General features: G+C 32.7%; 1 protein-coding gene across 3 annotated transcripts; it reads left to right on the forward strand.

Moving 5' to 3' along the window:
• Positions 1 to 5,666: 5,666 nt before the first annotated feature.
• LOC115987242 (nucleolar complex protein 2 homolog) lies at positions 5,667 to 12,372 on the forward strand. 3 transcript variants are annotated; one of them, XM_031110745.1, is made up of 12 exons: positions 5,667 to 5,874; positions 6,726 to 6,770; positions 6,900 to 7,024; positions 8,058 to 8,129; positions 8,219 to 8,785; positions 9,168 to 9,470; positions 9,877 to 10,206; positions 10,295 to 10,501; positions 10,850 to 10,936; positions 11,614 to 11,708; positions 11,796 to 11,924; positions 12,003 to 12,372. In XM_031110745.1, exons 2-12 carry the CDS (start codon positions 6,752 to 6,754, stop codon positions 12,277 to 12,279), a joined length of 2,211 nt encoding a protein of 736 aa, XP_030966605.1. In that variant the 5' UTR covers positions 5,667 to 5,874; positions 6,726 to 6,751; the 3' UTR covers positions 12,280 to 12,372. The 3 variants fall into 3 exon arrangements, with proteins under 3 accessions (XP_030966605.1, XP_030966606.1, XP_030966607.1); XM_031110746.1 differs by having other exon boundaries at positions 6,726 to 6,764; XM_031110747.1 differs by lacking the exon at positions 6,726 to 6,770.
• The last annotated feature ends 12,657 nt before the right edge of the window (positions 12,373 to 25,029 follow it).

Consider the following 25,029-nt stretch of genomic DNA (forward strand, 5'->3'; position numbering starts at 1 on the left):
CGGAACTATTATTAACCACTAGTTTCCTTGCTATCGGGACCACCTCCTCGGGAAACTCCATTGCAGGACCACCCAAACACCTATCCGTCGGCTACAACAAAGGGGCTGACCAACGCGAAACTATGGTTTGCCAACGAGTCTATTGAATATGTTTATTTATTTCATGCATTTGTGTACATCCATTCTTTAGGTTTGAACCATTAAGATTTTGCCACATCATTAATCATAATTAATTCTCTTAAAAACTTACAATTAATTATCCATTATCATTTATTCAATTATATTTTAAAGGATGTCTCTTAACCTTTGAAATTTGTTGTTGCATGATTTTATCAATTTGACGTTGTTATTTTGAGTAATGTTATAGTCACAAACTATTTTACAACATTTTTACCAATAATCACTCACCACATCAATAGTTTGTAATTTTTTTTTTTAAAGTTTATATTTCTAGCATTACTCTGTTATTTTTTCATGAAAAAATGTTATTAATTTTGATCGTTAAAAGTGATGATTATATTTAAAAATGAATTAATTCTTTATATGGCTCAAAATGATATTTTTTTTACCCATGAAATTGAAATAATCATTTTACACTTGATTTTTGGATTAAATGCCAATTAAAAAATAGAGTGTCTGGATAAATTAATTAATTCAAAGGACTAAATAAAGCCAACTAGGCCATGCAAGTCATGAAAGGTCTCTCTCACCAAATGCTCACGACAGTTTTTTGATTGGAAGCCTTTGCCTTTTTCTTCCTTCTTTCTCCTTATTTTTAATATTATTTTATTTTATCTTGGATACGCTGCCATGACGATTTGGCTCATTAATTGCTAATGAGCACCAAAGCAAACTAGAAAAAGAGCTTAATTTTATACATCTAGGTCAAAAAATTACTTACATTAATCAAGTTAAAAATGTGTAAATTTACAAAGTTGCTACAACGTACAACCATATAAATTTACATTGTCCTTATTTATTTTGCATTTAATTTTTATTCTTTCTTTACATATCTTAAGGATGAAGCACTATTTCAAAAATTAGATCGGACTGGTGCCTAGTTGAACCGAGAATCGGACTCAAAAACCAGTTCGGTCAAAACTGGAAATCAGTTTCTTTTCTAGCTCATTGAAAAGTGGTTTTGGAAAAAAAAAAAAAAAAAAAAAAAGTAGCTTCTTATGCTATAATAAATAAATAAAAATTTTTCAGACAACAAATTGATATATATATATACACACAAACAAACACGCAATCTCTCTTTCTTTTTCTTTTATCTTTTTTTTTTTTTGGCTGAATAACCTTATTTTATTGCAATAAAATGGGCCTATTTTGTTTAGAAGCTGCCCAAGACTATTGTTAAATGTAGATTTGAAAATATAAACTAGTATATCTTATCAGAAATCGGCCAATGATTCATCAAAAAAAAGAAATCGGCCAGCGAGGTGATGAACATGGATGCATGTATATATGAACTACTAAAGCAATTTTCAAACCCTAATGATATATCCTCTAAATCCAACCTTAAGAACACTAATGAGCCTTTCTTTTTCCATGGCCAGATCAAGTTAATTATGGATGGCTTGAGAAAAGAAAGATTCATTTTGAGTTTTGGATTGAAAAAACAAAGAGCCACCTTGCTACAATTTTTCTCCGGCATCCCCCACGGATTTTTTATTAAAGGTATATATTTCAAAAAAAAAAAAAAATTTGAAAGTTGGGTCTAATATTTTACATTTCCCCCCCCCCCCCCCCAAAAAAATGAAAATTAACCCACTAAATTAAAATTTAACCCAAAATTAAAAATTTAGCATTTTATGGGACCATTCAACTCTATTTCCCCTCCTAAATGTTGAGGTTTATTTTATTTTATTTGTATTTTTTTTTTTAAAATTTTCTATTTGGAAACATTAATTAAGTGTTTTAGTTAGAAAAATATTAGATATAAATGAGAAAATAAATATGATTGTCAACCTTTGTGGTTCATGTTATGTTATGTTATTCATGGATTGAATAGTTGTATAGCTAATAAAGATACAACTTTTTATTTACCATGCTTTGTCTTTAATAAGTGTCCGCTTGGAATGACTAATTTTGTCAATTTATTTTACTATTCAACTTATTTTTGCTATTATTTATGGGTCGCACTGTACTTTTTGGTACTATTCATGACCCTACTATACTATTTCAACTAACTTTTACCTTTATCTACAGTGATTTCAGTAAAAAGTTTTCAGTTTTCAACAAAATAAATGGATTTCAAAAAGTCATTTGGAATTCATAGGTATAATGCATTTACTATTGACAAATTAAAAGAGAGTTAGATATATATATATATATATATATATATATATAAAGTCTTTTTTGAATTATATTGGAGATCATTCTAACTTTCTTCAAAAAGTTACTGAAAATCATGTGAAAACTTGATGCCATTAATCTTATTTTGTCCACTGAAGTGTTTATCAAAAAATTTAGAAAAGATGGATAAGATAATTTAATTATAACTATGAAATCATTTTTCGGAGACTCGCAATATAGAAAAATTTTAATATTTGTTTTCTCAAAGAAAAAAAAAATCGCGGCCTGATTACAAATGTTTTTAAATAAACATCCATGTTTTTTTCTCTACAGTCATAACAAGTGATTTTAGGGCATAACATTTAAAAAAAAAAAAAAAAAGATAAACCCATTTATATATATATATCCTTATCCTCAAACAGTTCATTGGAATGTACTATAATTGAAATATTATGTTTTTATAAACAAATTTTAAAGCAGGGGTAGGTCTCTGGGTAACAAGTAATAGACTAATAGGAAAAGTTGTCATTCATTTTGGAGACCACGATAATATAAAATGAAAGAAGTAGGTATTTCCTTTTGTTTTGTGGCTAACGCTCTGTTTGTTTTGACGTAAAAAATTTTCAAATGTAAAATATTTTACATGTAACCATTTGCTGGAAAAAATTTTCAAGTGTTTGAATTGACCTCAATACTAGAAAATGCAAATACAAACCAACAACCACCAACCACCACAAACCCAATCACCACAGTCACCACCAGCCACCTAAATCACAAATCGGAGAGAAAAAATCAACAAAAGCCAACCAGCCACCACAGTCTGCCCAACCACCACTACCCACAAACCCACCCAACCACCCACAGCAACCCCTAAGCCATCCCAGAAACCCAAATCGTGAAGGAACAAAAAACCCACTCACTCTCAACGATTCCAAATCAGAGATCTTAGTAGTGGCGTTTGTAGCTTTCAAAACCATATCCAACCAACGAGCAATGGTGATAAGGCTCACCTCGGGCCTCTCACGGAAACTTCTCCAATGACAAAACAGACCGAAATCTGATGGTGGTGCCACCAGAATGGAGGTGATGGGCGGCGAAGGGTGCTGGCGGAGTGGAGGCAGAGAGTGGCCGGTGGGTGTTGTTGCTGGTTTGGGCTAGTGTGAGAGAGGATGAGTAAAGTATGAGAAAGGGAGAGACTCGGGTATGAGGCTATGAGATTTTTGTAAAATATTTTACACTTGTTTTTTTGGTAAAATATTTTACAAGTTTTTAACAACAAAGTTTTAGTCAAAGGAAAATATTTTACAACTTTGACTATATTTTACATGCAATCAAACACTTGAAAATGAGAAAATATTTTATATCGAAACAAACAGAGCGTAAATTGAGGGACTGTTTACAATCTACTTATTTTGTTGAAACTAAAAATATTTTGTTGAAAGTGTTGTAAATAAAGGTACAAGGTAACTGAAATAGTACAATGAGACTCATGAATAGTACCAAAAAATGTAGTGGGGCCTATAAATAGTAACAAAAATAAGTTGAATAGTAAATAAATTGGCTTTTTAATTTGAAGTCAAATGCATATTGAATGGAGAAAAAGATAAAGCTATCTTAAAAAGTAAAACTAAAAGAAGTAGTTCTTTCCTTTTCTTTTTTCTTATTTTCATTAATTTTAAATTTATTTTAAAAAATGTCCTCAAATTTTTTTTTTTTTAAAGGAAAAGAACCTATCCCAAAAAATAATAAATTAAAAGAGGAGAACAAGGGGAAAAAAAAAAAAAAAAAAAAAAGTAAATTGGACTATTTGTGTTAGTACAAAGAGGGCTGGATTAGAAATGTGCATTAATTCATAAAAAAACAGAATACAAAAGTGCATCTAACTCATCGAGACGGATTCTCAAAAAAAAAAAAAAAAAAAAAAAAACGGTTGGGGGCTCAAATAAGATTTGAGGCCTAAAACAATAACTTTAAGTAAAATATTTTTATGTATTTATATATCGATTATTTAATATATTTTTTGAATAAATGATGAAAGATTTTTCTAAGTGAGATATAAAGAAATGTACACATGCATTTCTTAAATTTTAGCTAGATAAACACTTTTTTCAAAAGAAATTGTAAATAGATATAAAATATACTTGACACTTTCCAGTATTTCTAACAAAAATATTAAGTATTCAGATATCCCTTCCCCAGTTCCCCGTTGTCTAGCGAATAAGCGGCATTCAACTCACTAACCATATGAAACCAACCTAGCTCGACGATCTAGAAAAAATCTATTGACACAAGCTTTGCTATACATTTTGCCACATTTTGCATACGTGTCAAATAATGATTGAATTACTTTTCACCAAGCAATGTGTAAGCACTATAATTCAATTACAAATTAATAAATGTACAAGTTGTAGTAAAATGTGTGTCCCTAATTCTCTAGAAGAACTCGATGACCTAGGTTGTTAAGATGAGTTGGTGGGTTGAGTTGATTTTTTTTTTTTTTTGGTTGACACAAGTTGACATCTAATAATTTATAAAAAAAAAAGTGGTAAAATAGAGTTACCACCCCTGAGGCTTAGATTAATGCCAACTAAGTTCAAGACTTTTTAAAATTTCAATACAGAGATCATGCTTGTTTGGTGATGGAAGCTTGTCTAGCAGATCCAAAGATCCTATTGTTAATGCTAGGTTTGCAATTGAAATTTTGTATGGTTTTTAGTCATACATTTACTAATTGAAATTATATTTTTAAGACTTTTTAAAACTTACCAATTAGGTCCCTAAATTGGTAGACCCCACTTGAATACTTTTTTTTTTTTTTTGAGAAACCAACCCCAGTTAAATATTTGAATCCTAAAATATTACTCATTTTTCTCTTCTCTCTTGTAGTGATTAGAGATTGAGTTGGTTAGTTTTGAAAAGTTTTGGACCTAGTTGGCAACAGCTAGGTTAAGTTTATTTTAACCCAAAAACAAAAAAGTTAAAATGCAAAACTTACCTTTTAAGTTTTTTTTTTCAAAATTCATTTAAGTTCTTTAACTTTGTATTTGTTCCTTTTAGTCCTATAAATTTCAGATTTATTCATTTAAGGCATTTTCATCAATTTTCCTTAAAATTTTTTGAAAAAAAAATCTGAAAAATACTTTTCAATCATTAATTAAATTTTTTTAATTTAAAAAATTTAAAGAAAATTTTAAAAAATTGAAAAATTAACCATAACATATAATAAAATTTGATGGAAAAACCTTAATTAAATAAAATTGAAAGTTAAAGGACTACAAAAATAAAGTTAGAGTACCGAAATAAATTTTGGTAAAACATATAATTATATAAAGTTATTTTTGCATTTTAGCCCCCAAAAAAAGAAAAAGAAAAAACCTTAACGGACTAAAACCCTCCCTAATTCTCAGTTTTTTTCAGCCGTAAGGTCCCTCCGCCTTCATATCTCTCTCTCCCTCCGATCCCTATAGAGGGAAAGAGCTGCCCGGTGATCCCTAGCTTGCAGCACGTCTGGTCGTTAACTCCTCGCGTGGCTGCCGCCGTTTCTAGGACCGACCCACCCACGCCTCACCCGCACAGGTACCTACGAAGTGTAGTGTCGGTCGCACATTCAACATAGCGTTCGCACTTATCTTTTTGTATAAATTATTAAAAACCCATTTTTCTCTGTTCATATTTGTACAGACTCGCACCCAGAAAAAAGTGATTCGCTGTGTGTATATTGATTTTGCTGTTTGCTTCTACATTTGCCTCTTTAACTTTTATCAATTTCATGCAAAATGTTTGTTAAAAAGTTTCTGATTAGTTAGTGGTGTTTAGAAGTCGATAATAATGTTATCAACTAAGTTACACGTAATTTATGCACACCACCTGTTCGATTCAATGTCTCACTGAGATTTTGGGCTCTCTCATGTCCTTATGATTGCCTCTCTGTTGAATAAGACCGTAGGAATTCGTTTTTCTTGAACCAAATTATTTAACTGATTTCAATTTATGCAAAATGTTTGTTAAAGTTTCTGATTAGTGGTGTAAAGAATTTACAAGTCATAATAATACTGTACACTAAATTACATGTTCCTGATGCGCCCACCACCTGTTCGGCTCAATGTCTCACTGAGATTTTGGCTCTCTCAGTTTATGCGGCAATGATTTTCATTGTTTCCAATGCTGTTGAAACTTCATATGGCCTTTATTGAGATCTTTATCACCATAGGAATTCGTTTTGCTTGACCCAAAATAAGCATCCATTTTTTTTTTTTGTTTGTTTTATGCTATGGAAAGTTTGATTCTAACAAACTTTGTTGTAGCTGTGTGTGATAATCTGAGTAAAAATTTGGCCTGTATACAAAGAAAAAGTGGTGACTTTTAGTGTCATATTATGTAATTCTATACCCTTAGTTAACTGTTATTTCTTTCTTTATCCTTTGCAGAATAACTCCTTTATCCATCGTTAACTATGGGGGCAAAAGGCAGAGGTTTTTTATTTATTTTTATTTCATGTTTGTTTAGTTGTCACTGGTGACCAGGTTTATGCTGATTTTGCTGCTTTTTTTTTTTTTTTTTTTTTTTTTTTTTTTTTTTTTTTTTTTTTGGGTTAATCTCAGTGAAGAGTTTGGATAATGAAATGAGTGATGAAGAGGAGAAAGAAGAAACCAAAAGCAACAAGACCTCCAAATCTCAGAGTCAAGCCAAAGAGCATAAGAGTCAACTAGAAAGACTTAAGGACAAGGTACTTACATACATACATTCATTCATACATACATACATATATATATATATATATAAAACATTATTTTTGCCTTAAATGCACTGGCACTTTTTAAAGTTTAGCACAAGAGCAATTTTAGTCATCATTCTAGAGGTTGTTAGGGACCAAAATCAATCACTTTTTAGTTTTTTAGGAACTAAAAGCGATCATTTTAAATTTGTTAGGGACTAAAAGTGTGGCCAAAATCACCTATGAGCAAAAGTTTAGGGACCAACAATGTCTTTTGACCAATATTTTTATCTTGATAATTGACATCTTCTTGTAGAGTATTAGATATTTCAAACGTTACTGCTTAATTTTGGTATGCTAAATATGAAACATAGTCAAAAAGAATTTTGCTATGGCTGCTGAATGTCCAGGAAAATTCATGCAGTTGGGTGTTAGTATATATACATGCTATATATATGACTAAATGTATCTGCACTCTACGTTTTTACCGTGTATGTACCTTAGTTGTGACCCTTTATCATGCCCCAAATCAATACATATCAATTATCTTTGCTTCACGCATAATTAATAGCTCCTATAGGTCAACTATTGTGTGTAAATGTACCTTTTATTGAGTTCTTGCATTGTAATACACAATTCAAAATAGTACAAATGTTGCAATAAGGGATTTCTATTGTGATGTAAGCCAAACCACGTTAACCCTTGCTTCCACTCTTTTCACTCACTCTCAATTTTTTTGTTTTCTTCCTTTTATTTTAACATAGGGCTTCCATTTCTATTTGTTGATAAGTGAAGTGCGGGTATCATTACCATGAAGTACATTATGGTTTGGTTGTTTGATTATCAAATGGATGAGGGTTCAATACAATGTAGCTAGGAGGGATATGAGCTTCTGAGTTAATGTATTTAAAATGGTTATTCATTCAATTGGGAAATCAGAATTTGGTTGATACTTGATAATTTATTACCTTGTGGAATTTTTATTTTAATGCTGTTACAGCTTTAGTGGTGAAGTCAATCAGTCATTAACAAGTGTTTTTTGCAGGACCCAGAATTCTATGAGTTTTTGAAAGAGCACGACGAGGAGCTTCTACAATTTAATGATGAGGATATTGATGTGTGTACAGAAAACCTTGAATTTTATCATGATTTCAATGGGTGCTCATACTAGAAGAGTTTTATGAAACCTGTTGCACTTTTGTGCAGGAAGATGTCACTACTGATGTGGAAGATGCTGCTACTGATGTGGAAGATGCAGATTTACAAGGTGTTGATGAAATTGGCAGGCATCGTGTTGCAGAGAAAAAAGAGAAACCATCAAAAAATGTTATAACTACTGCAATGGTTGATTCGTGGTGTAATTCAGTACAAGAAAAAGGAAACATTAGTGCAGTTCGTTCACTTACGAAAGCATTCAGGACTGCTTGCCACTATGGTGATGATGGCGGGGATGATTCTTCAACAAAGTTCAGTATTATGTCAAGTAGTGTGTTTAATAAAATAATGTTGTTTGTTTTAAGTGAAATGGATGCAATACTACGAAAATTGTTGAAGCTCCCTAGTTCTGGTGGAAAGAAAGAGACCATAATGGATCTCATGAACACAAAACACTGGAAGAACTACAACCACTTAGTGAAGTCATATCTTGGAAATGCCCTACATGTTTTGAACCAAATGACTGATACGGAAATGATATCATTTACTTTACGGCGGCTCAAATATTCTTCCATATTTTTGGCTGCTTTTCCAAGTCTCTTAAGGAAGTACATTAAGGTATGCATAGTTCTCTCCATTTCTTGGATTCAATATATACTTGATGATTCATCTTTACCACACTGCCAGAGGTGGTTTAAGGTCTCTGCCTATCCTGTAAATCTGATGCATATGCAGTGCAGTTTGTGGTCCTGGACCCTGCCCTGAACCACATGTGCTTTGAGGTTGAACTGTAAATGGTTTCTCTGTTAAAATCACTGATCATTTATCAATTAAAAAAGAAACAGTTTGTGGTTTTGGGCACTGTACAGAATGTGAACTACATGCATATTCATGCTATTTTGATGTAGTTTGTGGTCTCAATAGTTCCAAGTCTTTTACTTATTTTTAATTTTCTTCAATTGGTACACATGGAACTAATCTTTATGTTTGACTTTTTCAGGTTGCACTTCACTTTTGGGCTACCGGTGGTGGTGCCCTACCAGTTGTCTCATTTTTATTTTTAAGAGATTTATGCATCCGGCTAGGATCTGATTGCTTAGATGAATGCTTTAGAGGGATATATAAAGCCTATGTATTGAACTGCCAGTTTATAAATGCAGTGAAATTACAACATCTCCAGTTTCTTGGAAATTGTGTCATCGAACTTTTTGGTGTGGATGTTCCTACTGCATATCAACATGCCTTTGTTTTCATTCGGCAATTGGCAATGATTTTACGGGATGCACTTAATACAAAAACTAAGGTATTATTTGTCCCCATCTAAAAATTATTTTAAAGGGGGTCCTCTTTTAATATCTTGTCTTGTAGGTCTGATATTCTGATAGATTTAAATGATTCCATTTATAGTGTACCTCTCATTATCTATCAAACTTAGAGATGATAGTGCTAAAGTTTTTGTCATTCTGGGAGTTAAATTTTGTCCTTAACTTTCTCTCAAAGTTTTCCCTTTTGGCACTATTGAGATTGCAATTATAATCTTGTGTTAAAGCTGCAAATTTGCACTCTTAATAATTTTTGTCCATTGCCTTAAAATTACCTGATGCTGTACCATTTTACAATGGTTGAATCATATTTAGTACTTTCTTGAGACACTGTTGGTTGTGTTTTCCAAATACTTCACTTCTCTGATTTTTAGCTGTCTTCTATAGGAGGCATTCCGGAAGGTGTATGAGTGGAAGTTCATTAACTGCCTTGAACTTTGGACTGGAGCTATATGCGCCTACAGCTCAGAAGCTGACTTTAGTCCCCTTGCTTATCCTCTGACCCAAATAATTTCTGGGGTAGCACGTCTGGTTCCAACTGCGAGATACTTTCCCCTTAGATTGAGGTGCGTTAAAATGCTTAACCGAATTGCTACTGCTACCGGTACATTCATACCTGTTTCTATGCTCCTTTTGGACATGCTGGAAATGAAAGAACTAAATAGGCACCCCACTGGAGGTGTTGGCAAAGCTGTTGATTTGCGTACTATACTCAAGGTACTTCTATGCATGGATATTTTTGTTTGTGTCAATTGTGCTTTACAGCTATATTGCTAATGTGATTTTGGAAAATTTTCTATGCCAGGTAAGCAAGCCAACCCTGAAGACACGGGCATTTCAGGAGGCATGTGTATTTTCTGTGGCTGTGGAGCTAGCTGAACATTTAGCTCAATGGAGCTATTCTGTTGCATTCTTTGAACTGTCTTTTATCCCACTAGTCCGGTTGCGTAGCTTTTGTAAATCTACCAAAGTTGAGCGGTTCAGGAAAGAAATGAGGCAGCTTATCAATCAGGTAATTGATTAGAGTGGTCAACAGATATCTTCCTCCTTATCTTTTAGTGTGTCAAAGTGGAATGCTTGAAAAAAAATAAATCTCATTTATTTTGTCTTTTTTATATGTGAATGAATTTATCTGTTACAATGTTACATGTAGCAAATCTAGTGGTGCATGTAACTAATGGATATCTATCAGACTTGTAATCGCCTGTGCTCCATCTGACCTTTAGAGTTTGAAAAAGTGGATTGCTGAAAAATGTTTATGCTCTTGTTATATCTCTGTTTTCTTTTTAGATGAATTCTTCTTCTACAAGTAGCAAAGCTTGTAGTACACATAACTAATGTATACTCTTCCACATCTCAGATTGAGGCTAGTTCTGAGTTTACAAATGAAAGGCGCATGTCTATTTCTTTTCTCCCGAATGATCCTGCAGCAATGTCTTTTCTTGAGGTTTGCAAAAATTTCTGATCCCATTCTCTTTGCTGAATTTTATCATTCGTATAGATTATATGTTGCATTCTGCATTTGATTTTTTTATAGGATGGCCTGAGTACTGTATGTTATGAGTTTCTCTGAATCTTGATGGGTTGCAATACCAACGCTTTAGTTGATCAGATTGTTTTTTTTTGATACATTGTTGATCACATTGTTAAGTTCTCTAATATTGGCAACTTTTATTATTTCATCATTTTAGTTTGATTTGGCTAACATGTGGTTTGAATTGGTAGAAACAAGTTGGAAGCTTTTTTTGGTTACTTATGAGTCAACTGTCAAGAGTGAAAGTTGTTTGTTTTTGTTTGGTTTATATATATATATATATATATATATATATGTATGTATGTATGTTTGTATGTATGATCTACTACACAGGTCTTTTATGTATATGGCCTTTGATTTTTGTTTTTTGAGCTCATCAACTGTTGAGTAATGCCACCTTTGGGGTTTTAACACAATGGTTAATTAATATTTAATAATGGGCTCTCCATGATTGAAAATTGCAATTCAATGAATTGAGCTGTTATTTAGATATTTGTGATATAAGTTTGTTGCCTTGGATTTCTTGAATGCTTTGTTTTCTTTGAGTTTAATGCCTCAGAGAAACTGAAAAACATTATGTCTTTTCATAGGATGAAAAGAAGTCAGAGGCTAGCCCTTTGTCACAGTATGTCTTAACTCTACGCCAAAGAGCACAGCAAAGAAACGATATGTTGACAGAATCCAGGTTTATCTCTATGTTGTTTAGTAGGCTTTATTATATTCATGATTGCATGTTTTAGGTTGCAATTTTCTAATGTGCATGTGGTTTCAGTGTTCTTGTTGGCGAGCACTCATCTGTCTTCGGGAAAAAAATATCAGAAAGTGATGAAGAGGATGATGCCTGGAATGAGGAAGGTGCTTCTGTCTTTAATTCTTCCTGGTTACCAGGAGGTGATTCCAAGTATGTTCATCTGACTCTCTTGCATTTTTTCTTTTCTTTGGTAGTATTGTTATTTATCATTCTACTATTGATTTGCAGGACCAAGAAGCCTAAAGAAATCAAGCAGAAGAAAAAGAAGAGAAAGATGGAAGAGCACAACACGGTAGCTGTGGATGAAGATGTTGTAGAAGAGTTGGTACTCAGTTCTGATGAAGAAGAGTCTGCTAGTGATACCCTCTCTGCTGGGGAGGATGACAATGAGAAGCTAGTGCCTCCAAGGCATCAATGCAAGAAGCAGAAACTGCCTACAAATATATCAAAGACAAAAGTAAAATCTCGTGCAAAGAAGTCAAAGAAGAGGAAGAGGGCTAATTGACATGATATGATACTCAACAATTTGCATGTCTAATTTGTTTCATTGATTTACTTCAAGTATACGTGAGAAATGGTATTTGTCTTGGGCTAATTATATTCTCCGGTTTTGCCGAGCTTCTTGTAGCTACCAAGTTTGAGAAAATTTTGAATTTTTGTTTCCGGTTAGAAAGCAAATTGTATAGGCATGACTGTTCTCTTCTACTTCTGTCAATTTCTTCATGATATTGAACCCTCTTAAAGCCACCCATTTCGCAAAGAATCCCAACCCTAACCCAAACCAAGCTGCAGTCCTTTCCACCACTTGCACTCAATCTCAAATCTTTCCACAAATCACTTTTGATCCTACCCGCACAAATAATCCCATTGCCAATCCCAGTCTCAGTCTCAGCTGCTTGAAAAAAATAGTGAAGGATATAAAAGGAGAGGAAAAGAAATGGATCTTTTAACTCTTTTATTCATATTAAAAATGTCAAAACATGTTTTATCACAAAATGAAATGGGGAGCTTATAATAAATGTAAGTGGTATATGTGAGGATGAGGGATTCAAACCCAAATTCTACATGTTGGGAAAATTAGCTAATACTACTAAACTGCAGATCTTTTGTCATCGTATGGTCGAAGTTGATGAGACGTGTCACGTGTAGTATTACCTACATGAACATGTGAGGTTGATGCAAGGATCAAGTTCGAACTATTTATACATCCCATAAAAATGAACTATTTAAATGTTTTGAGATTTGATTGCGATCTTTTTTTTTTTTTGGGTGAAGTACAAGTGAGTTTTTTGAATTCTTTGAACATGTTTTAATCTATAAATTTGAAGGACTAAAATAGGTGATTCTCAAAATCTAATCTATTTAAACTTAAAATATACATCTACAAAGTACATAGTGCAACAAAGCTAGTGATATAGGTCTCATTCTAAACACACTTATTTCATGTTTATCTCTCTCCCTCTCTCTTTCTCACTGGATTTTTAAATTTTTTTTTTTATATCAAATGATTAATAGGCTAAAAAAAAAAATTCTCATGTAACTATTTAGCCATATGTAATTAAAATAATTCGAATTGCTAATCAAGTTCTATTTTTTTTGGGGGGGGAGGGGGAGGGGTGAATTGCTAAACAGGTACTTCAACAAAGAAAAACAATTTTACATATAAAAACTTTATACTCAATTGCCAACCCTGGATATGAAGAATTTAGTTTTAATTTTTCAATCATAAAACATGTGTTATCGAGCTCATAAAGCTCATGAAAATCAAAATCTCTGAGCTACTCCAAGTTGATGCTCAAGGTCTATAATGCATTGCATTGGTACCATACGTCCATTCATTGGAAAGCCTGATTCAAACACTTTTGTCCCTTACTAACTAGTTTCTCTATCAAACTTTAATTTCTCTTTCCTTTTCTTTAATGAACATGTAAAAACTAAGAGCCCAAATATGAGACACCCCAAGCCAAATATGACCCAGTTCCAACCACCAGCAATAGTGCTCAATAAAAGGTCCTTTTCCATAACCAAAGGAAGCACAAGAAAAGGAAATCCCAGGCCCCCAGGAGCTCCCCCTTAAGGTATAACGCATTAGTGCTCAATAAATATTATCAGCTCACTACATCAAAATAAATCCCTTACATCAAGTGTTAATACAACCAAATTAGCATAGTGGTATTAAACATAATATCACATTTTCAATAATAAAAGTCGTTGCAATAATAATAATAATAATATTAGTTGCAATAACTTATAATTTTCGGTTGCAATAGAGGCTTTAATACTAAATTGCATTAAGAAATTTTTTTGCAATAACTTAAATTGAAGAAATTGTTGTAATAACTTGATACCAATTATTTTGAAATTTATTACAATAAAAATTTCAAAGTGATAGCTTATTGCAACAAATATATCATTGCTATAACTAAATATCAATTATTTTATAATCTATTATAATGATAAACATGAAGATACAACGAATATATTATTACAATAATCTAATATCAATTACAATATATTTTTAATGAAAAATATGAAAAAAATTATCTATTACAATGAAGATATCGTTGCAATAACTTGACCTAAATTATTTTTTTCAATTATTTGCAATCTATTATAATAAAATTCGTGAAATAATAGCCTATTGCTACAAGATATTCGAAGTAGTAAATTGTTTAGTGCAACAACAAATATATTATTACATCAAAATTGTAATTAAAATATTTAAAGTTTATTGCAACGAAATTTTTTGTAGTACAAACCTATTATCTCAAATTTTATTGCAACACTTCACAAAAACTATTGCAACGATTTTGATATTATTGCCATGTAAAATTGTAACAAAAGTTGTGAATTAATTTATGGTCATAGAACTACTCATTTTTACCCCCACCTACCTATTTAATACCAAAGCTTTATATATATGTAGTAGAGGGTGTTAACCAATTCATCAGCTACTCGTTTCCTCTTAGCCAAAACACACAACAAAACAAAGCTTTCCACTTCTTGAAGCAATGGAACATCCCACCTCCAAGCTTTTTTCCTTGAAAATTCGGATTGCCATGTTTGGAGTGAGTAAGTTCCAGCCTCGAGGTGGTGCAGACAGTCAAACCTTTGAGGACAAGTTTAAGGTATATATAAATATATATTCATTTGTGTGTGTGTAGGTGGAGGACAAATTATCATATATATGTATGGTGGGTGAGATTTCATCTAACTTAGTTTTTGTTATTTTATTTTTTGTTTTCCATCTAGGTAAGACGCAACTCATGCAACACTATCAGTGAGGATACCATTGCTGTGTCTTTAGGGGAAAAAAAGTTTGCAAGGTGAGTCTCTTTTGTGTGAGCTTCAGCACATAGCCTCCAACATTTGCAATGTTTTTCTTTATTTGCATTATTGTAATATGATTTTCATCCATCACCTGACCATTGAGATTAGGCTATTAATTTTCGGTTGCAATAGAGGTTTTAATACTAAATTGCATTAAGAAATTTTTTTGCAATAACTTAAATTGAAGAAATCGTTGTAATAACTAGATACCAATTATTTTGCAATTTATTACAATAAAAATTTCAAAGTGACAGCTTATTGCAACAAATATATCATTGTAATAAATAAATATCAATTATTTTATAATCTATTGTAATGATAAACATGAAGCTACAACGAATATATTATTACAATAATCTAATACCAATTATTTTACAATATATTTTTAATGAAAGATATGAAAAAAATTATCTATTACAATGAAGATATCGTTGCAATAACTTGACCTAAATTATTTTTTTTCAATTATTTGCAATTTATTATAATAAAATTCGTGAAATAATAGTCTATTGCTACAAGATATTCGAAGTAGTAAATTGTTTAGTGCAATAACAAATATATTATTACATCAAAATTATCATCAAAATGTTTAAAGTTTATTGCAACAAAATTTTTTGTAGTACAAACCTATTATCTCAAATTTTATTGCAACACTTCACATAAACTATTGCAACGATTTTGATATTATTGCCATGTAAAATTGTAACAAAAGTTGTGAATTAATTTATGGTCATAGAGCTACTCATTTCTACCCCCACCTACCTATTTAATACCAAAGCTTTATATATATGTAGTAGAGGGTGTTAACCAATTCATCAGCTACTCATTTCCTCTTAGCCAAAACACACAACAAAACAAAGCTTTCCACTTCCTGAAGTAATGGAACATCCACCTCCAAGCTTTTTTCCTTGAAAATTCGGGTTGCTATGTTTGGTGTGAGTAAGTTCCAGCCTTGAAGTGGTGCAGACAGTCGAACCTTTGAGTACAAGTTTAAGGTATATATAAATATATATTATTTTGTGTGTGTGTAGGTGGAGGACAAATTATCATATATATGTATGGTGGGTGAGATTTCATCTAACTCAGTTTTTGTTATTTTATTTTTTGTTTTCCATCTAGATAAGATGCAACTCATGCAACACTATCAGTGAGGATACCATTGCTATGTCTTTAGGGGAAAAAAAAGTTTGCAAGGTGAGTCTCTTTTGTGTGAGCTTCAGCATATAGCCACCAACATTTGAAATGTTTTTCTTTATTTGTACTACTGTAATATGATTTTCATCCATCACCTGACCATTGAGACTAGGCTATTGTATTCTTTACATTCCAATATAAGTACCCATGTTTGATGTTTCCAACCTGTTTTTAATATTTGTTTTATATATATATATATATATATATATATATATATGTTGTTAAGTTATGATTTTTCTCATAACATTAGTGTTGGTTTATTCCATGACAAAAAGTGTTGTAATTGCATTAATTTATTTTCTTGTATTTTTGTAGGATTTATTTGTAATGGGTTTAGTATTAAGTGGTGAAGATTTGATCAAGACTGCTGAAGGTCACATGAGAAGCACATGCAGGAAGGTGAACAATTAGGCCAGGTGTCCAGCTCAGTACAGCTTGTCCAGGAGGTTAACTCGTGACTTGGATTCACGACTTGCACCAGTCGTGAGTGACCCGCAAAGTTCCCCTATTTTACTGAAAATTGTGACTTTTCGTATTCCCATCACTTATACTATATATACCCTCATTACCCATAGAAATGGTAAGGAGCCTATTGAGAGAAAAATCCTAAGAAAGGTTTCTACAACACACCCACCTTATTAGAGAGAGAGCTACTCATTCTTAGAGAGAAATCTTTGTAGTCTCTTCTCCTTCTCTCTCCCATTGTTATACCCATTGAGAGGAGATTTGTACCCAAACACTACCCACACCCATTCAAAGTGTTGAGAATGTTCTTGGTGCTTGGGAAGCATTAGAAGATGTCAAGGATGGCGGATGCAATGGGCTTATTGCGGGATCCGGAAAGCTAGAGAAGACACGGTTAGGCTTAACCTTGTTGGAGCAAGAAACTTGGAGGGCTTAGGTGCATCGGGTAGATTAGGCTTGGAGGGTCTATTGCTATTCATGTATCCCAACTAATTTTCTAGTGAATCATTTTGCCACCTGCTTGGAGGGCAGCGAAGAGATTTTTCGTTGAGTTTTTCGGTTTCCTCTTGGATAACACGTGTCAGTGTTATCTTTGTGTTTGCTTTTCTCTTCCTTACTCTTTTCCTTTTAATTGCTGCTGTGTTTGTGATTAATTACGATTTAGAGTGTTTTGCCAATTTGGATATATCTTATATTTATCATTCCGCACATATATTGTTTGAGTATAAGCTTGTGTTGGTAATTTTGAAATTGGGGGTCCAAACATTTACTAGTGTTTTACACACCAAGTGAACATTCAATTGGTATCAGAGCGGGTACACTTGTTTTGGTTTTATTACCTAAGTGTGATCCTTGACCCTTTGTGTTTATTGCCATGGATAGTGCTTTGTATGCTTCTATAGATGTTTGTGAGTGTAACATGCCATGTGTTTGTGAAAATGCCTCTATGAGTGATAATCCTCATGATTGTGATGCTATGTTACATGAATCTTTCGGTGTTGCTGATATTCCTAACATTAGATTCTTGAAGAAAAAGGCTAAAGAAGTTTCATAAGAATTTAAGTAAGTTATTTTGTGAAAAGGATTATTTGATTACTAAGCTCAATGAATCCAACAAATTGGTTGAGAAATATAAGAAACTTGATGAAAATTCTCTTGAAAAGCTTAAAGAGTTTGAATGTTTGAATATGAACTTGGATGCTAAATTTGTTTTGTCTAACAAACTTGTTGATGAGCTAAAATGTGAAAATGAATCTCTTAAGATGCATGCCAAGTGTTTGATTGCTAAACCTATTGCTAAAAAGGATGAAAATATTTGTTGCAATCATGTTGTGATACTTGATTTTGTGCCTATTGTGTGTTCCACCTCAAAGGACAAATCGGTGTACGTTCCTCCACATAAAAGAAATCAAAAGGTGGAGAGAAAGACTTTTAAGTCAAAGCCTCCGTTTAGGTCTTAACCTAAAGTGTTGGGTGAATCTAAGTTTGTTCCAACTTGTCACTATTGTGATGTGATTGGTTATATAAGACCTCAATGTAATAAGTTGAAGAGAGAACAAAACCATGTTGCTAGATCCCTTCCCAAAAAGTATAGTAGACCTAAACACATTGTTTGTCACCATTGTGGTGCTTTTGGTCATCTAAGACCTCATTGCTCTAAGTTTCATGCTCTTAAAAGAATAAAAAGAAAAGATAAACTTGAGCTTCTTGGAAGTTGTGCTAAAAAGGGTAAACTGGATTTGAGTAAAAATAGCATGTTATTAAAGAAAGTGTTTAATGCTCTTAACTCATTGTCTATGTGCATCTCCGGTCTTCATTTTTCCAACTCTCATCTCACTTCTCATGAGATACTCATTCCAAACAATCGTTCCATTTGGATGAGGAAGGGTTCCTATGGTCAAACTTTTGCTCTTTTGGTCCTTGATCTAATTCTTTCGATCGTTGTAGGACCCTTCATGCATTATATACTATATATTCATGCATTTGTGCATTTTACATTTCTTTATATGCATTGTTTTTGTTTTGATCTTACTTTTATGTTTTTGTTTTGTGTGAGTAAAAAATCCAAAATCACATAAAAAGTGAAAAATTCAAAAAGTTTAATCATATATGTTTGAGTACATATCACATGTGTGTTTAGCCTAGTACCTTCGTACAAATGGCTTAGTGCATTTATAAATTTAGCTTGTTATGTATGCACATTTATCTTTGTGGGAAAAATCTTGACATCTATATGTGATTATTGTAAATCGATCTTCAAGTTTGTCATGAATGATTAGTCAATAGTCATGTTGGTTTTGATACATGCGTAGACTTGTGCCTGTATTTCTTCCCACTCATTTTTTTTTTTGCTTAAGAGTTCAACTAATGTCAAATCTCGAAAAGAGATAATGAGCTGAAAAAGCCGTCGCACAAATTAGTATTTGATTAGGAAAAAGGGAAAGCGACATATATTGAAATGTATGGTGCCAAAAGCCAAAGGTTTGTTCATCAAATTGAAATATCAAAAAATTTTAGACATCGATCTCAAAAAGAGATGTAAAGATAAAAAATGATCAAATATTATAAATTGTAAAAAGCCAAATGAAAAGTTTCAAAGATATGTAATCATTTTCTTGTGGGAGGTCATATATGTTCATTTCTATAATTAAGATAGACCACTTGACCTAGTACTAATTGTGTATGACTTGATTAAATTGATCATTGAAGTTTCACTCTAAACTAAGGACTATTCCACATTTGATATTCACACACAACACACATGCATAATGTTCAATGAAAGTCTTATTCATTTGTTCGATTGTACTTGATTAAATGTATTGTATGTGTGCTCAACTACATGTTTGATCAAACTAAAAAGATTTTTGATCATTTTATATGTATTTGGAAGTGATTTTTATCACTCTTTATGTTCATGTTTAGTGCTTACTTTGTTTTTCATTGTTTTAAGCATGTTTTGTATTGAAAAACAGGTGTTAGAATTTTTGGCGATTCATTTTGGCAACTCACTCGCGAGTTGCGAGTTTTGGCCACTCATTCGCAAGTTGCGAGTTCATCCAGAGGCGTTCGAGACTCACTTGCAACTCGCCTAGTTGCAAAACGCCCAGAAATAACTTTTTAAAGGGCTTTTTGTGGGAAACCTGTTTTAAACCTCTCCCATTTTCTCTAAAACCCCTTTTTTCAATATTTTTACATCAAAATCCAATCAATTTGAATGGTTTTCATTCCATTAATATCTCTAAAGTAATTGCAAACTCTTTTAATTGATTTTGATCCTTAGATTATGTTTTGGAGAGTTTTTGTACTCTTGGTTGGGATTTTCATCATAGGGGTTAGGAAAATTTAATTTTTGTTAAATTTTTTGTATGAGATTTGTTTCTTTTGATGATTTGCTTTAGATGTTGGCCCCTTGTGGCAAAAAGATCATGTGTTAAGGGTGGATTTCATGATCATGCATTATTTTACATTGTTGTTCATAGTGTGCACACTAGATGTTTGATAAAATGCCTCTTAGGCATTTTCTCACTTGTTCGAACTTCGGTGAGTACCAAACTTTGGGGTTTCTCATGTTTCCTCATTAGGAACATGTTTGGTTCATTGGTTGTGTATTTAACACACCTTACCCCATATGTGCATTTTTCATGTTTTGGTTATGCATTGCACATAGCCACATCTTGCACTCATTTCCCCTTGACCCTTTGTCTATTCGTGTCAAAAAGGGGGAGAGTATACTCTAGAGTAGTATACCAAAAAGTTTTGTCATTTCTATATGACTCTTGTGCACATTTTTAGGGGGATAAATTCTATTTTTCGTGCACATTTGTAAGGGGAGAGATATTCCATAGGGGAGATGCATATATCAAGGGGGAGAAAACATTGTGTTAATAAGAAAACTTTGTTATGTTTGTTTTCTTGTTTGTTTTATTGTGCTTTGAGTTATGTTTAGTATCTATACTTTGTTGTTCTCATTGCATCGTGTTTGTGTGTTGGACATGCATACATCCTTATGCTATTGTGCTTCATTGAATGCATGTTTGGATGATCGTTTGCTTTACTATGTGATCATTGTAGTCATTTCTTTATGACTGTTTTGGTATATGATCAAGTTGCTCATACGTTTCACGTCATGTTTACTTGATCGCTATTTACTTGTTATATTATACTTCTCCTTTTGTTACTTGCTATACCTTAATGGTCTAATGTGTTTTGTGCAAGTGTTTCAGGTTACAGGTATTTTGTTCCAAGTTCATCACAGCTTCTAGATTTAGGAGTGAATGAGTTTTGCCACTATTCACAAACTCACGTTTGAGTTTAGAGTCTGTTTTAGGGTGTTTTGTCATGGAATAGCTAAAGGGGGAGATTGTTAAGTTATGATTTTTCTCATAACATTAGTGTTGGCTTATTCCATGACAGAAAGTATTGTAATTGCATTAATTTATTTCCTTGTATTTTTGTGAGATTTATTTGTAATGAGTTTAGTATTAAGAGGTAAAGATTTGATTAAGATAGTTGAAGGTCACATGAAAAGCACATGTAGGAAGGTGAACAGTTAGGCCAGGTGTCCAGCTCAGTACAGCCTGTCCAGGAGGTTAACTTGCGACTTGGATTCGCGACTTGCACTAGTCACGAGTGACCTACGAAGTTTCCCATAACTTATACTATATATACCCTCATTACCCATAAAAATGGTAAGGAGCCTATTGAGAGAAAAATCCTAAGAAAAGTTTCTACAACACACCCACCTTATTAGAAAGAGAGCTACTCATTCTTAGAGAGAAATTTTTGTAGTCTCTTCTCCTTCCCTCTCCCATTGTTGTACCCATTGAGAGGAGATTTGTATCCAAACACTACTCACACCCATTCAAAGTGTTGAGAGTGTTCTTGGAGCTTGGGAAGCATTGGAAGATGCCAAGGATGGCGGATGCAATGGGCTTATTGAGGGATCCGGAAAGTTAGAGAAGATACGGTTAGGCTTAACATTGTTGGAGCAAGAAGCTTAGAGGGCTTAGGTGCATTAGGCAGATTAGGTTTGGAGGGTCTATTACTATTCATGTATCTTAACTAATTTTCTAGTGGATCATTTTACTGATTGGAGGGTAGCGGAGAGGTTTTTTACCAAGTTCTTCGGTTTTCTCTTGGATAACACGTGCCGGTGTTATTTTTGTGTTTGCTTCTTTCTTCTCTACTCTTTTCCTTTTAATTGCTGCTGTATTTGTGATTAATTATAGTTTAGAGTGTTTTGCCAATTTGGATATAGCTTATATTTATCATTCCGCACATATATTGTTTGAGTATAAGTTTGTGTTGGTAATTTTGAAATTAGGGGTCTAAACATTCACTAGTGTTTTACACATCGAGTGAACATTCATATGTAGTGCAAAAATCGGACTTGTTGTGCTCAAGGTAATATTACACTGAAAACTGGACATGGAAGGGAAGTTACTGAAAATGATAATATGAAGTTTGTGCCGTTGATGCGCTTTCGTTGCATGGGTTTTGATCCCCAGGAATTTGAGTTTGGGGATGATTGGGCCATAACATTGGCAGTGGTCAAATTGAAATTCTTCTCTTTTCTTAGTTTCATAGTACTAAACTGTTTTAACCATTTAATTATTTTTTTTTAATGCAGAAAAATCATAAAGATGAATTGAACTTCCAAGAGAATCTCTAGCATTTTGAGAATGGGTCAGTTCTATTGAGGCACAATGGCTATGTAGCATGGGTACGTTTCGGGACTCGGGTGCGGGTGCGGGACTTGGAAATTTTTGAAAAAGTAGGGTGCGGGTGCGGCGGGACTCGGCGATTAAAAAATTATTAAAAATATTTTTATTTATATTTTTACTACTAAAATATTTTTAAAAAACACATTACTATGCTTTGATTCACAAAACAAAGAAAGAAGAAGGCAAGAAACACATTAATATGCCTCTAAGGTGAGAATTTCGGATTTTCTGGCCGGATTCAAGGTAGATTTCGGCCTTTTTCGGCCTTTTTCAACATGTTTTGGCTGTATCGGCCGTATCGGTCAATGGCCGATACGGCCCGATTCGGAGTGAATCGAAGCCGATTCGGCGCGAATTGAGCCGCATCGGCGCGAATCGAGCTGAGTCGGTCCAAATCTGAAAAAAAAAAAAAAAAAAAAAAAAAAAAAAAAAAAAAAAAAAAAAAAAAACTCAGACGCGACACTGACGCGTGGGCAACCACGTTGGACGCCGCATCCCGCGTCGGGCCGCGTCGAACGCAGGTGCGGCACCCTCCCAGCCGCGTCCGTGCTTTCTAGCACAATGGAGATGCAGCATCCGTGTATAATTTGGACAGTGTCTTTGAGTGCATTGAGTAGAGAATTAGTATGATCTAAAGAGTATAGTTTAAGTTATGCATGCCATGATTGGTTTGCAACTAGAATGTCAGGGATGTGATGTCTTTTTTTTTTTTTTTTTTTTTTTTTTTAACTTGGATCTTTAGCTTAATGTTTTTTAAACTTAAATTATAATGTCTTTAGAGGCTTTATTATAGTTTGTGATGTGATGTTTTTTTCCTGTTTATTAGTTTGATGTCTTTTAAACTTAAACATGGAATATCTTTAGAGGCTCCCAGTATCCTGACACAATTTCATTTGACTAATCGAGCATTGGTTTGCTTCCATCCACTAATATCTCATTGGTCCAGTTTATATAGTATTTTATAATTTCATATCGACATTTAATAATAGTCTAGGGGAGCTTCTAAACAAAATTGGGTCCAGCAAGCTCAATTTTTATGAATAATATCGTTAAGGAGACTTGCTGCCTGTCTCAGCAATGATGGGATTGCAATTTTTTATAATAAATATATTTAATAAATGATCTTAACTCTTTCCAAAAACAAAACATATATAACCTAAATCAAGCATGCTTACAGACCCTAAATTTTGGGACTAAGAATTGTTGTTGTTGTTGTAGGAGAACAGTACTTTTTGGCTCAAACTTGGAAAAGAAATTGATATATAAAAATAATATTTACTAGTTGTTAACCCTTAGGATGCACAAAATAATTTGATACAAGTACGTAAATACAATTACCCTCTCTGCACACATGTTACACATGCTCAAATGCTTTTTTTTCCCCCTAAAATACACAAATTTTCATTTATCATAGTTTGAGGTTGATATATTTTATAATTACAAAAATATTTAGAGGTGTGATGAGGTGTAGCACAAATTACAAACACATTCGAAAATGTATAGATCGCCACACACTCTTAAGGTATTTTTATAATTAAAAAATGCATCAACCTCGAATTATGATGAATAAAAAGTTGTCCTCTAGGGGGAAAAAAATAGAAGACTTAAAGGAAGTTTTAAAAATAAAATACTACTTGATACAAAATATAAAACATGTTATTTTTCTTTTTAGCAATCAATCTAAAATGGACTTAAAGTCTGTTGATAATGGAAAAATCTTTAATGCACCGGACTGAGACCCAAGCCCGGTATAGAAGATGCTTTCTCCTTGATAATGCAATGCAATAAATAAATTTTGGATATTTGTTTGTCCATTGTGATTAAGATCTCAAATTAATGGCTCTACCAAGTCGCCTTTGGTATTTAAAATTACCATTTTACTAAACATGTTCTTGAAACTTTACCATCATGTTCATGTATACCAATATTTTTGTCCAAATTTAACATATGAATTTTTATGTCATAAGCTAAATAGTTTTAAAAACCAGTACGGTCAAAGAATCGGAATAGGAGTGGTTCTCAATTTTATGGTCGGACCGATGGTTGAACTGATGATGTCATAAATAAATAATAAATAATTATAAAATTATAAAAATAAATAAATAATCTTATAACTAGTCATTTTAACTTAAAAAAAATTAAATAATAGTAAAACATTTAACATTAACTTTCCAACTTTTAGACACCACTTAAAAAAATTCAAAAATTCAAAAAAAAAAAAACACAGAATATGTTATTCCTTTATAAATTGTCAAACGATGTATTTCATATATAAGTAGACACCATTTAAGTTTATCAAAAAAAAAAAAGTAGACACCATTTAAAGTTTTGCCTTTCTCATCCAAACTCACTGTTTTGGCTCAACAAAAGGATAAAATTTGACCACACCAATCTACTGTAGATAAAGCTCTTCACGCTTTTTTATATAACTAGGTTGGGTGGGGTGCAAGGCACGTGCTGCCTTGCCCCTTGACTTGAGTAAGAAAATCAATATAGAATTTTTATTTAAAGAAATATGAAACTATGTACGAAAAAAAAATATA

This window comes from Quercus lobata, chromosome 4 (assembly GCF_001633185.2).
Source record: "Quercus lobata isolate SW786 chromosome 4, ValleyOak3.0 Primary Assembly, whole genome shotgun sequence".
NCBI lineage: Eukaryota > Viridiplantae > Streptophyta > Magnoliopsida > Fagales > Fagaceae > Quercus > Quercus lobata.